Raw genomic sequence first — 15,198 nt, forward strand, 5'->3', positions numbered from 1 at the left:
CACGACTATCGAAACGTCGAGACTAACCAACCGGCTCTTTCTGGGCCAGCACTTCTTCTAACAAAAATTCATTGCGTACGTGAAATAGAATCGAACACACCACCATGTCATGTATAAAGCCCGGTGGCCTACAATAGAATCGAACACACCACCATGTCATGTATAAAGCCCGGTGGCCTACAATAGAATCGAACACACCACCATGTCATGTATAAAGCCCGGTGGCCTACAATAGAATCGAACACACCACCATGTCATGTATAAAGCCCGGTGGCCTACAATAGAATCGAACACACCACCATGTCATGTATAAAGCCCGGTGGCCTACAATAGAATCGAACACACCACCATGTCATGTATAAAGCCCGGTGGCCTACAATGTTTTTCGAGAAGAGCCCGTTACTGAGCCACGCAACCATGAGTAAAGCTCAATTTCTCTGTGTTGTATTTTCAAAACTTACTTTATTGTACTCAAATGAATGCCGCTTATGGACGGGTTTTAAAGACACTGGACACTATTGGTAATTGTCAAAGACCAATCTTCTCACTTGGTGTATCTCAACATATGCATAAAATAACAACCTGTGAAAATTTTAGCTCGATTGGTCGTCGGAGTTGCGAGATAATTATGAAAGAAAAAACACCCTTATCACACGAAGTTGTGTGCTTTCAGATGCTTGATTTCGAGACCTTAAACTCTAGACTTGAGGTCCCGAAACCAAATTTCTGGAAAATAACTTCTTTCTCACTTCAGAAGTCACTTCTATGTCACTTCAGAAGGAGCCGTTTCTCACAATGTTTTGTACTACCAACCTCTCCCCATTACTCGTTACCATGTGAGGTTTTATGCTGATAATTATTTTGAGTAATATCAATAGTGTCCACTGCCTTTATTGCACTAACGATATTACAGGATTAGTGGAACTGGCAGTGGTCATGTGTTATATGATGAAATAACACACCTTTAAGATAAGACCCTGCAGTTACAGGATAGGGTCGGGTAACTAACATATTTTTGCATATAACAAACCTTTGAATAGGAGAGAAAACAAAGTTAAAACCACGCACAAATTTCAGCACATTTTTAAAACGACTTACATGAAGCCATTGAGGTAGAATTCTCATTCCAACTTCATGATAAAACTTACCTTTCAAAACTGCACACAGATGAAGTATAGCAAGTAACAAAACCAAGCCCACACGTTGAAATGCTACAAAACGTCTGGAGATACTTTCTCTCTACACGTTAAACACTTGTTTGAAGTGCTGGCTTCTCTCAGTGGAAGTGACTCTTAGATTTTGCTAAACTGTGCCGTCCTGATGGACTTGATGTATACACGGGTTCAACCGGACCCATTCATTAGTCGGGATGCTCCTTTAAATTACTTGCTACCGTTCACCGTTTCCCCAATGCCGTGAATTGCACTTTAGGTATAGTGTAGTCTTCTTCAGTGCGTTCGTCGGTTGTTTTGGCATTGTGTGTTGCGAGAGCTTTGTAGGAATTGAACAGCAACGTCTTTGCTCAAGACGAAACGGTGTTTCCCATTGCTGTGAATTGCACTTTAGCTAGAATTTAGTCTTGGTGCAAGGCGTTCATCGGTTTGTTGTGGTGTCTTCTAATGTGATTGCGATCGAGAGCTGTATAGGGGATTGAACAGTAACGTCTTGGCTTGCGACTAGCTAAAATTCCAAGACGGAGCAGTATTCCCATTGCCATGAATTGCACTTGAGCTAGAATGTAGTCTTGGTGCGAGGCGTTCATCAGTTTTTGGGGCATGGTTTGTTCTTATGTGGTTGTTAGAGTGTATTGGGGATTATCAGTAGCGTCTTGGCTCGCACGCCAAGACAAAACAGCGTTTCCCATTGCCGTGAAATGCACTTTAGCTAGAATATAGTCTTGATACAAGGCGTTTTATCTACGTTTACGGTTTATTATGGTGTCTTGTAATGTGATTGTGGGAGCTGTAACGTCTTGGCTCACGACTAGCTATAATGCCAAGACGAAACAGCGTTTCCCGTTGACGTGATTTGCACTTAGCTAGAATGTATAGTCTTGGTGCAAGGCGTTCTTCAGTTTGTTTTTGAATGGCGTGTTCTTGTGTAATTGTGATAGTTGCAGGGGTGAACAGTACCGTCTTGGTTCGAGACTAGCTGTTATTACAGACAGATTTCCACTATTGGTGCTTAGTACAACAAAGCTATACAGCAAACTTACAGCACCGTACCCTAGTTTTGCTGATGTACAAAGCAGTCGCAGACAGTAATTTTGTTTTGTGTGACCAAACATGAATGATTAAACATGTGAACATTTTCGCTCTTTCATGTTGGCAATCAAGGTTAGCCAAACCGGACAGCAACTTGGGAACAGTCCTTGCCTAAAACCATATAAAAATAGCATTTATACATACAATAGGGGCAGCTATTGTTAAAGAATTGGGGAAATCCCCCTTCCTCTTGTTTTCACGTATATAAATCCGGCATTGCTTATTGTTGAGTTAAGAGATTTAAAAAACAAACAAAGCCATCCTTGATTTTCCAGGGAGCTATAAAGCTGTCAACATTTACATTGAACACAGAAGGAATGCAAGATCCAGGATTTCGGGACATTCTATTTCAACGACTTGTTTTCCCCCCGTTTTTTTGTCTTGGGTTGATCCGGGTTCATTGTAGTACTCCGGTTTCAAAATAAACAGGATTTTTTATTTTTTTAATATTGTTTTATACTGTCTTAGAAGACAGAGGTTATTGTTTGTGGCGTGCAGGGCTGAGTGGTCCAGTTCACCGGACCCAAGATCTGGTGTTGTCTGCAGCAGAATGTGGGTTCGAATCCCGGTCGCGACACTTGTGCCCTTGAGAAAGGCACTTAACCTATAATTGATTCGTACAGGGTTGAAAAGGTAGTACACTCTGCTCTACCAGCCAGGCTCATATGTGGATGATACCCATGCCTACACCCTTGCAAACTGTGAAGGGGGATTACCCATTGCCCGAATCAGTTAATTGGTATATCCCTCGACTTGAAGTAGCCGTCCGGCCTTGTGGCGTTAGACAATCGCTCACTACAAAATAATTTTAAAAAGTATACTGGCATAATTGAAACCACTTTTGCCTTTCCGTTGTTTATTTGACAATTACAAGTCATAATTTGTAGGGCCATGTCTGCATACCATTTCAGGTTAAAACTTCCCTTTGCTTTTCCATTGTCTTTTGGACATTATTTACAAATCCTGTACCTTGCGGTCAAGCAATCTACCTGTGTCCTTTTAAAAAGGACCAATGCCCTTGATATGCCCCCTCGGAAGGAAGATCTGACAAAACGTCATAGAGCTGCAGACGAGTTCAATGTCAAATCTGAAGTAATTAAACAAGCTGTGAGGAGGCAAAAGGGCATTGTATTGTTTCTACTCATGACGTAGGAAGAGAGATCCGAATTAACCTCGATGTAGTTCAATGAGGAAACGGAAATAACGCCACTTTGATTCCACAGTACGTGGAGCATCACGTAACACTCTGTACTCAGACATGAGGCTTGCGACCCGAGGACCCCACCCCACCCCTCTCAGACACGAGGCTTACGACCCGGGGACCCCACCCCACCCCCTCTCAGACGTGAGGCGTACTACCCGGGACCCCACCCCACCCCTCTCAGACATGAGGCGTACGAACCGGGGACCCCACCCCACCCCCTCTCAGACGTGAGGCGTACTACCCGGGACCCGACCCCACCCCTCTCAGACATGAGGCGTACGAACCGGGGACCCCACCCCACCCCTCTCAGACATGAGGCGTACGAACCGGGGACCCCACCCCACCCCTCTCAGACATGGGGCGTACTAACCGGGGACCCCACCCCCTACCCTCCCAGACGTGAGGCGTACGAACTGGGGACCACACCCACACCCCCTCTCAGACATGAGGCGTACGAAGGGGGGAGGACCCCCCCCCCCACCCCTCTCAGACGCGAGGCGTACGAACTGGTTAGGGAGCACACCCCACCTCTCTCAGACTAGAGGCGTACAAACTGGGGACCACACCCCACCCCCTCTCAGACATGAGGCGTATGAACGGGGGTAGCGTGCCCCCCAACCTCCACACCCAGCCTCATTGTGTTTTCGTTGTGTGCTTGCAATATATAATGGAGGGGTTACTTTTGAAGGGTTTGAACATTATGGGGGATACCCTTTGCCACATATCGGCATTGGTATAACAATAATAATTTAAAGAGTGTCCACAAGAAAGTCAAATAAATTAAACTATAGTATAAACATTAATGTCTAAGGTCTAAGGGAATCCATAAGTCGCCCACAAAGTGACGGGCAATCATCGTGTATCCGGTTGATATGACGTCATGAATTACGAAAGGGTGCTTAGATGTTGCTGTCATGATGTTGTGTAAAATAAGAAATGCTCGGGTTTTTCTTCTACCCCGCATAAATTAAACTTTTTAAATTAGGTCATTGAAAAGAAAAAAAAGATCAATTGGTCATCAAAAAATTAGTCAATAAAGTCTATACACATCGACATTTTAACACCATGTTCTGGACAGTATCCCCACCTACCCCAGTACCCCTCGGGATTGTGACTATAAAGCTCTGCTCACACGAGAACAATATTAGCAGAGGTTCTAGCATGGCTGTGACTTAGTTCAAATTTCACTTCATGTGACAGGGTAACAATATTTGGACTGTTCATGGTCTCATGGTTCATGATCTTCTCAAACATTGCAACATTGTAATATGCCTGTCTCAAAATAATGTTAAGATGTTTAAAATTGAGTGAAGATGACAGTATCTAACCTCGTTCATTCACAACGAACAGTAGCAAAACCTTTCATCCCCCTGTACAGAAAGGACTATCGCAAATACTCGGTCTACGTGCGCTGTAGGCGTGGAATGAGGTGCATGCTGGTCTGTCTATATGCTAGCGCCCAAGTTTGAGTCCTAGCTTAACCAGCATGCACCTCATTCAACAGTTAGCGCTTACACAATGGGTATTTGCGAAAAGGTCTATTGTGGGCAGAGGGTGTCCCCGAAATGACCCCACACTATTATTCTCTTGCTAAGTAAGCCCCCTAGAATCTTCTAAAGAATTCGTAAATGAAGACACAATCAGAGTTGGTACACCATGGCTGAACATATTAAGCACCCCATGAAAAAGTTAAAGTCAACTGAGTTCAGGAAATTTTGTATGTGCTAGTACGTACATAGTTGATTTACTAAACGTACATCCATAGACTATAACGGATGTGTCCAGGGCAGGAGTATACACATAAAGCTCGTGACGTATAACCGGTGTGACGTCATTATCGTTTTCCCGCTACGACTAGAACATCCCTGAACCCTTTTGCAAGAGATAGAACTCGGCCTACTTGGCAAAAAGTATTAAGTGACATATTGCCAAACGGACATACCAGAGGAAACATTCGAAGCCACAGAATTGATGCAATAGTTCCGGGCAGAATAGGGGCACATGAACGTAGAGCATGTGCAAAGGAACATTGCAAAAACTGCGTTGTTCAAATTGGCACCATTTGTGTTGTCACATAAAAAGATACCCCAACATAATCAACATTTACAGCATAGGGTGTTAAAAAAAACCTTAAATTCTACACTTGGTTGTTTTTTGAATGTTGATTCTCCCCTCGGTGTGTATAGACCATGTGAACTTTGTTCACAATAAGTGTGACCTTGTGCATTCTTTGGGTATTCTGGCAGGCAAGATACTGCACTGGTCCTCTGGGAAAGTTGGCATTTTGGGTCATAATTTCCACATAAATCCAAGAGTTATGAAAGTAGTAAAAGCTGGATAAGTTTTGAGATGTGTGCCCCCTTTCATCATATCAAAAGTTGATAAGAATTAGACAGTGCAATATCCATAAAACATAAGATTTTATGTTTTCTTCCATTGAGCTGTGTACAAACCGTGCCTGCAGGAAGTCCAGGCTTGGTGGCTCTTTTGTAAACATGTGACACAGGTCACTTCGTCTATGGTGTCAATTTTAACACCGTCCTAGTTTTTGCAGTTGACTGTTGTATTATATTAATTTTGTATTATATTAATTGTGCACGGTTTCACAGCAGTTTTAAACAATTCTTCTAAATGGTAATTATAAGTCGTTTGAAAGACTGTTCTCCAAATATTATTCCGGTAGAACCATTTTCTACCGGAATTCTTCGGCTTTGGATTCGGCTTCATGCTCCGTCTTCTCGTCTGAAGCCATGAGCGCGTACGCAAAGCACGCGCAATATTGTCAAAAAACCGCGGGGCCAAGTTAGCCTGAGCCGAATCCAAAGCCGTAAGCCGGGGCCATACAGTGTAGAATTGGCTTCAACGGCAGATGTTTTAGGGGCAGGGGGCGGGGTGCCCGGGCCCATCGTACGTAGGCCTTGCCCGGCTACGGCTAGATTAGTTTGCCGCGCCATCATGCGTTGAATTATAGGACGTCCTTGCGTGACCATAAGCAGTAGTCTTAGCCATAAGCCACTTATTCGGATACTACCTTACAACAACAAAATGGTTTACAAAGAACTCCGATGTATATCATCACACATTCTGAGAATTATCCGACTGAACTTATCCACCTGGAGGTCACCGGAAGTCCGATTCTGGTGGCAGGTCACGGATATCCCGGATGTCCTAAACACCTTCCACGTACAGACATTCGAGACCAGAATAACGAACCATTGTAAAACGTGAATCATGTATGTTTCTTTCCAAATTATTGGTCAAATGGAACAATCACAGGGTGACGTGATTCATAAAATGAAATGAAACTCGTTTTGCACAAAAAGCGGGAAAACGAAATTGAAGTGAATAATTATAAACAATAAATATTATGTCTTGGGTAACAATATGAACTTTCAATATGTTAGCATTAAAAAGAAGAAAGACTTGATGTTGAAACAATGAGCGTAACTGCCCCCTCCCCACCACAATTGATGTCCGCACCTCGACCCCACCCCCTCCACTTGTACATTTGTATGTGGTTTTAATTTTGTTACATTTCTGTGTACTGTTTAATTATCATACTGCTATTTTTTTTTAATTGAATCGAAAAAATGCACACGGAAACTTTACGGTTTTAATTATTGGCCAGACGTTGCCCGCCTCCAGAACAATGGTGTGTGACCCCACCTTAAACTGTTCACAATAACATTGTAGTACCTTCGGCGCTGAGTGCAAGCCGCTTGCAGTATAGTGCATAACCATACGTGGGATTTGAAATGGTGGAAATACGATATGGAAAGGTTTGCGGTACTACTGACTATCTCTAAATGAGTTGGGGGTGGTTCTGAAAAGAACCGTTGGTTTCGACTCGACGTTTCGATCAGTATGCTTTGATCGTCTTCATATTATAGCTCACGGTACAACCGAGTGGTAACTGACACGATATAGTGCAAGTACACACTTCCCCTCCATTGGACATTGCAAATCACGAAACATTATTGTTCATAAGTGACAAAGAAACAACATCGCGTACTTCAAGGGGGTCATAATGTACGTATCTCTCGAGACTTCCACATCACACAAACTGTTTTCGATTTGTAAGAAAACTGGAACAAACTTGTTTGCCGCCAAAATGCCCCAGTCAGTAACCTATGGTTTCCGATACAGACTGGCTACAACAAGATCCGACCGGTCATGGCGTGACGTCATTGATAGATCATGATCCGAACTCGACCTGTTTATTGTTGCGTGTAGAGCTATCCAGGTTCCTTGTCTGCACAGAGAAATACCGGATATCAATCATCGGAAAGTGTTGCTGAAGTATATTTCCGTGTGCGTGTGCGAAAGGATACTATTGATAAACCTTCACCTACTAACACATCAAAAGCAAGTAGCAAGTAACACATTCTGGCCATGACAGTAAAGTTAGATCGATATCCTTAGCCGCGCCAGGACTGTGGAACCATCTTCCCATCACAATACGCACCTCAATTTCACTGTCTATTTTCACCCTTTTCCTTAGTGTCTGTTTATTGCTTTATTGTTCATTTGTTGTATTATCTGCATTGCTATTGTTCGTCTAAAGCGCTGTGGTCTAAATGAAATGGCCCTATATAAAAACCCATTGTATTGAATTGTATATATTATTGATATTGGACGTTGGACACTCACATATAGGTTTGTACAATGAATGTCTACCTAGACCTACATCGATATTGGATGTTTGACATTCATATTATAATCTTTATAGGTTTCACAAACATAATGTGAATGTCCAATATTCAGTTATCAAACTAACTTTACTGCCATAAGTTCTGGCGACGTTTTGGAACCCAGCCAGGTTGGATAAAACCTCTTGGCAACCGTGCCCAATTTCTGGCAGAGGGGGGGGGGGTGGGGGGAGGGGGTTCCCCAAAATTATTCCTCGAAGTGAACCCTGTCTTCAACTCTCCCTCTTGTTCAGATAAATTTTAAATCTTTCTGAAATCTGCCCATGGAGAAAGAACCACTCGGCGCAAGGGGGGGGGGGGGGGGGTGCGATGATGTCACTTTCAAGAAAAGTGTGTTGCCTTCAAAATGGCTTGTAATGGCCGTGGAGGGCGGGTATCGCCGATCACACATTGTCCTTGAACTTGTACCTACATTAACAATCGAGACGTTCTCAGGAACTACGTATACCAAGCGAAAGACAACATAAACTATCTATAGCAACAGTACACACAGAGTCGCCCTTTTGTCATATTTTTAGGTCTACTTAAGCGTTGTTAACATCGAAAAACAAACAACAAACTGGATGGTTTTATCTTTTAGTTATCTTCCGTCCTCTTAACAGTTGTTGTCTGATAACAAGAGACGGCTTGAATTTGTTTCTAAATGCAATTCAGTTATTTTTACATTATCTTCCGTGTTGTACATTATAATGACTGACGTATTCGCCCCGAACTACAAGTTTCCGTTTCTATATTATTCATGTACACTTGAACTAATATTATGAGTTTATACCACTCGAAACTGGTTGCCGTAGTTCCCCCATTGTGTGGCGTAGAGGGTGTAGTTCCCCCATTGTGTGGCGTAGAGGGTGTAGTTCCCCCATTGTGTGGCGTAGAGGGTGGGGCTGATGGAAGAATGGGGCCTGGCAGGAGAGACAATCGATACCAGTTTTATGTATTTATTTATTATTCATTCATTCTTTTAAAAAGCATTATAATACAATACAGAATAATTTGGAAACACAATCGAGGCACAGAGTTGTGAAAACAGAGGAATTTGTAGAAATACAAACACAAACAACAGCTGATGGAATGCCAAAAAAAAAAAAAAAAAAAAAAAAAAACTAAATCACTATCTACTCTTCCGGTGTTGGTATAATAATCACACAATAATATTTGGAAACCAAAATGCCCATATCGACTGAAAACGGCTACCTGAAGATCTGCCCTACGTTCACTCAACCAAAAGGGTCAACGTGAAGATCATGTCCTAACCTGACATTTGCCAAGGTTTTACATTGTAGGCCTAGGCCCTTTTGTTCCTAAATCAAAAGATACTGTTATAAGAAAACAAATGTGTGCAAACTCAACAATATTAGCCTTGTCTGATCGGCGTATGGTGTTGATAGGAATGAATATGTCTCGAAAGGGTTGAGGAATGTTGGCTCTACAGAACCGATGAGGGAGTCTTTTCAGAGAATCCACTCCTCAAAGCCTGAGCATCGGACGTTACCCTTCGAGGCTTGTGAATTACGCCAGAGATCTGCCGTTAAGCCCATGTACATAATCACCTTTGACCTCCCATTCATTCACATGGCTTTCATGGTCCTGGCGATTTGCAGTTAAATCCGACGTAAATGTGTATACATAAAGCCAATACCTGACTTTACCGTTGCGGATAAAGACAGGGTACCAGTCTATACACTCCCTCCCAAAGGAGATTTACTATAGCCCTTTTCAAAACGACTTCGGCTCAGGCTAGCTTGGCCCCGCCGTTTGATTTGACAATATTGCGCGTGCTTTGCGTATACGCGCTCAGGGCTTCAGACGAGAGAACGGAGCCTCAAGCCAAATCCAAAGCCGAAGCCGTGGTTTGGAAAAGGGCCAAAGAGTTGTAACCGCAAGTTTACTTTGATATAGTTCTAGTTACTTCTTTTCTTTTATTTCCACACAATGCACAGCTTCAAACATGGCTTTATGCACGTAGCTAACAGTTCCGACTGTAACAGATATCTTCATAATATTATTGACTCAAACTGAAACTGAACCTTATTGTATATATTGTTAGTTGATGAATCAAGAAAATCAAGAGAAAGCTTCCTCTGATAAAACGCAACCGCGATTTCTGTCTAGATTGTTCTATTTCAATGTTTTGTTTTTTGAGATTTGACGTTCACAAGCTGAACCAATTGTAGTCAAATTAAACTCGCATCATATTAATTGTTTTGTTATGAGAATACTTAGGTTTAAGCGTTAATATAGTAAAAAGAAATAGGCTAACAAAACAATATCGAATTTGGTCAGATAGGTTTAAAAATGTAAGGACCATCAAAAGTCTCAATTGTTTTCTCTCTTCAGATCGTACACACAGAGTACTGCTTTTGAGGATGCCCCACCCCACCCCCCCAAAAAAAAGGTATACGTTTAATTGTCTATTTGTCAACATTGATGTAGGTCTATTAAAAAACCTTGTAGGCCTACTCGGCTGTTAAAATCGTACTTCTATGGGGCACTCTTCGGAACAATTTAATACTGCTTTGAAGCTAGTGAAAGGTTTTAATGTCCGGATTTAAAGTAGGGGAAAGGACACATTGTTCCGCCTTGCCCTCTTACACCACAACATATGAGTGTACAGAAAGATGGCCGGTGTCAGATGCAATTGTGTCCGCCATGCAATACTGTCCGCTCCGGACACTTTTTGCATATGCAATTGTGTCCTGGACTATGCAAAAAACCGTCCGCTGGACATGACTGTACGCGCGTAAGCGAGCGTGCATGCACTGAACCTAAGTAATATTATATGCAGCATGAATATTCACGTATTTTATGATTGCAGCGATACCCAACGGCCGAACATTTCCCATATCATTCATGACATGCACTTAGGCTGTAAAACAATGGCGAACGTGTTCCGTTAACCAAGGGCGTTTAATTTACTGCGAGGACGGTTTTGCACGGGGGCGGACACAACTGCATATGCAAATGTGTCCGGGCGGACACAATTGCATTATGCAGCAGCGTCCGGGCGGACACGATTGCATATGCAAAACCGTCCGGCAATTGCATGCGACACCGGAGCCTCTGTGACAGAAATGGTGTCCAGACAGCGCGCCCTCTCTTGGTTGTATTGTTCGGCAATCTGAAACCATAGTTGAGACATGGTTGAGAGTAAACAAAAAAGTAAATAATATGTCTTAGAATTAACTTAATACTACTTAGCAAATAGTTGCTTTGCTTAATAGAAAAATGGGTGCTGCACCAGTCACAACAATGTAAACCTCACGGGCTTTTGGCTGTAACCAGTTTCTGCTAAGCAATATGTGTCTGTGTTAAGCGGATCAGTTTATGTTCTTAAGGCTTCATACAATTTATTATGCTCATCTCTCTCATTTCTGCTAAACAAAACATTGTTAGGCAATATTTTCTGTTTAAGCAGCTCTATGGGAATGGGTACAGGTAATTATTATCATAACCGTTTCAAACAATCCATTTGACACAATCTTTTAACATGTTTTGGTTTTACGGTAATACAACCCGGAAACGAAATACACAGTTGAGTAAGTTTGTTTATAGGGGGTACAGCGGTTGGCAAGGTGCTCAATAAACCAAATTTGAATAGCTTTATTATCAGCGGATTAAGGCACCGCTTGTGTACCATGGCTGCTATGTGTTCGGTGCTTATGGCATGAATACACATGCTATGTACATGTATGGACTCTATGTACATGTTAATGTATGTGCTGTACTTTGTGCAGTTAGCATGTATCGTAAAATAGCATTGTGAAAAAGCAGTGTCAGTTTTATTTGTACGAAGTTTTGTCCTAGCATCTTTCATGGTAGCAACTTCAAATCCGAGGAATTGTCTTGAAGTGTATCAAATTGGAGAGATTCATCAAGCATCTTGCTAACACCATAGAGCTGATACTGGCGGCTATACTAAAAGAGACATAACTTTGCACCATAGTTCCTCATTGCCGAACTTTGTTGAGGAACCCGTTCTTTCTGAGGAGCGGCCCGTGAACGGATACTAATTCTACGGCGTAGGAGGAGCATACGAGTGCGCCCTACTCATTCACGGACTCTGTAACTTTGTAAAATACGAATCATTGCAGGATTGTGCTTTACACTTTGATTGCAAAAACTTCTGTCGAGCTGAGTGAGTGAGAACTGTTCATGAAGGACATACATCTAACTTGCATCTGAAGATCTGCACCATCAATTCATACTATAGTAATGCCTCTCCTGCGAGCATTATGACGAGCAACGGACACAATTTACTTGTTGATCACTCTTGTAAACTTTCCTGATAGCCACATTGTTGTCGATCTGACACCAGTTTTCACCAATAACCTGTGAAGATGAATGACACTGACAACTCAACAACGGACTACTACTATGATGAAAATCTGACGACATTGATGGACTATGACAATGTGTCGACAACAGAGGCACCTACGGTGTCGACAGACATTCTCAGGTTTGCTCTCGGTGGGGTGCTGTCCGCCATTACATTAGTGGCTCTTATAGCCAACTGCTTTGTGGTGGGCATCTTTGTAAAGTTTCCAAGTCTAAAGAAACCCGGACCTGGGTATCTTTTGCTGAATATCACCGTAGCAAACTTGATTGTAGCAGTGTTTGGTTTGATTCCAAGCACCGTAGCTTACTTCCTCGATGGATGGCTCCTTGGCGATGTCATGTGCCAAGTCGTGGCCTACATAACTTGCTTTGCATTCCACCTAATCGTCCATACCATGGGAGTGGCTTTCTTCGAGAGGTACCTCAAGATCTGCAGACCATTGAAGCACAAGGAGATCTTCACGCCGTTCGTGACGATCATCCTGCTGGGCGGACTATGGTTCTTCGCCGCTGTCTTGGCACTCTTCCCCCTGGTCGGTTGGGGTGGGTATGCATACCTCACAGAGGGACGCCAATGTTTTATAAGTGCGGCTGGATGGCAAGGCCATCTCACTCACATGGTCTTTACTCTCATCATGACGCTAGTCCTACCATTCACCACATCTGTAGTCTTCATTCTAGTCGTCGTCGTGCAGGCAAGCCGCAAACGTAAAGTGGGATTACTGGACGTTCTCGGAGACAATGATAAAACGACTGTTCCGGAGACGTATGGAAGGAAAATCAAGAGGCAAGAAAGAGAGCTGCGCAGAAAGGTCCGTGAGAAGAAACTGACAAAGAAGGTCAAGAAGACAAAGAAGAAGAAGAAAAACAAGGAGAAGAAAAAAATAGACAAACATGACAGCTCGTCATCGTCATCGTCGTCGTCATCGTCATCATCTTCGTCATCGTCGTCATCTTCAGATGATGACCAGCGACCTTCTTATCAAAAGTATAAAGAAACTAAAAAGATGCAGAAGAAACAGCGCTACCGCGTGAATGAGGTGGCGCTGGTTCGAACCCTGTCAGTGGTACTGCTTCTCCTCATGCTAGCCTGGATTCCATACATGGTCGCCAAGTGCCTGCAGACGCTCGAACCAGCCACAAATCTTGCGCCACCAAGCGAGCTCCTAACCACCTCAGTGTTTCTAACGTACGCAACGTACGCGCTCACGCCCGTCATTTTACTTTTGGGTTATAGGAAATATCGCAAAGCATTGTTTGGTGCTCTCTTCGGGGAAAAAGCTGGACACGGTGAAGATATAGAGGGCGGGCATGACTCTGGAATTGAAATCGCGGCTACTACGATCTAAAATAGCAAACAGGTCAGGGCCCAACTTCATGAACCTGTTAAGCAGAAGATTTTGCTTAGCAAACTAAACTTGGCTAAGCAAGACACGACTGGGGTACCATTCGCATTAAGGTTAAATGTGTACTGATACTCTATTTTTTGCTAAGCAAAGATTGTTGTGCTTAGCAAGTTGTTGTTGCATTCTTGTTGTTGTATTGAATAAGATGGATGAGATATTTCAGACTTTTTCAAAGGCATTCACTATTGGTAATTGTCAAAGACCAGTCTTCTCACTTGGTATCTCGACATATGCAAAAAACACCCGGCGTCACACGAAGTTGTGTGCCTTCAGATGCTTGATTTCGAGACCCCAAGTTCTAAATCCGAGGTCTCGAAATCAAATTTGTGGAAAATTACTTCTTTCTCGAAAACTACATTACTTCAGAGGGAGCTGTTTCTCACAATGTTTTATACTATCAACCTCTCCTCATTACTCGTACCAAGTAAGGTTCTTTGCTAATAATTTTGTTGAGTAATTACCAATAGTGTCCACTGCCTTTAAAGTCTACCTGGTGATCAAAAAGAAAATTTCTAACTGAAGAAAAACATTGTTGTTAGACCATGACTCTCATTCTCCCATTGAAGCGTTCATTTTGTGCATACAAATTATTATTTTCGATTGGAGAAAGATGGCGGGGCAAGGTTTCTGAGCCCCGCCCACGCTGGTCGCCCAATTTGCCTAGTTTTTGACATCGACTTTTAAAGTAATTTACGTAATTTTTCAAAATAATTTTACTGTAGTCATCTATGCGTAGTATCCTTTTATTGCTGCATTCATTTTAACAGTGTTATCATCTAGAAATGGGTCAGATAAGTTTTGCAGAAGCGTTTATCTTCACAAAATCGGTATCTCCATAAGTCAACCATTGTAGATGAAACTAAGTTAAGCAGACACAATAAGCTAAAATTAACCCATGGAATGCATGGGATGGATTCCACAAAGAGTTAAAACTATTCTCTCGAGTTAGGACGAGTCTTAAGTTTATATTCATCTCCGAGGACTGTAAACTACACACTTGTATAATATAAATAAATAAAACAATTATCGAAAGTACACATTTTTAAAATTCATAAAATAAAATGAAATATTATTCTAAAATTGAAATAATTATTCTCTACCAGGTCGATTCCTTCTCTGAAAAGTGGTTCAATTGATTGTGGATAGTATTGCATAGAGGACATAACTGCATGCGACACCGGCCGTATGGCTCGGGGGGACCCCGGAATACCCCAATAAATAGAATTCAGAAACGAAAACTGAAGTCAAGATGTCAATGCATTATTTTGTGTTTTTGTTTT

General features: G+C 42.3%; 1 protein-coding gene across 1 annotated transcript; it reads left to right on the forward strand.

Moving 5' to 3' along the window:
* Positions 1-11,757: 11,757 nt before the first annotated feature.
* LOC117293797 (muscarinic acetylcholine receptor M3-like) lies at positions 11,758-14,140 on the forward strand. The gene has a single exon (XM_033776242.1). It carries the CDS (start codon positions 12,515-12,517, stop codon positions 13,859-13,861), a length of 1,347 nt encoding a protein of 448 aa, XP_033632133.1. The 5' UTR covers positions 11,758-12,514; the 3' UTR covers positions 13,862-14,140.
* The last annotated feature ends 1,058 nt before the right edge of the window (positions 14,141-15,198 follow it).

Source organism: Asterias rubens, chromosome 1 (genome assembly GCF_902459465.1).
Source record: "Asterias rubens chromosome 1, eAstRub1.3, whole genome shotgun sequence".
In the NCBI taxonomy this organism is placed as follows: Eukaryota; Metazoa; Echinodermata; class Asteroidea; order Forcipulatida; family Asteriidae; genus Asterias; species Asterias rubens.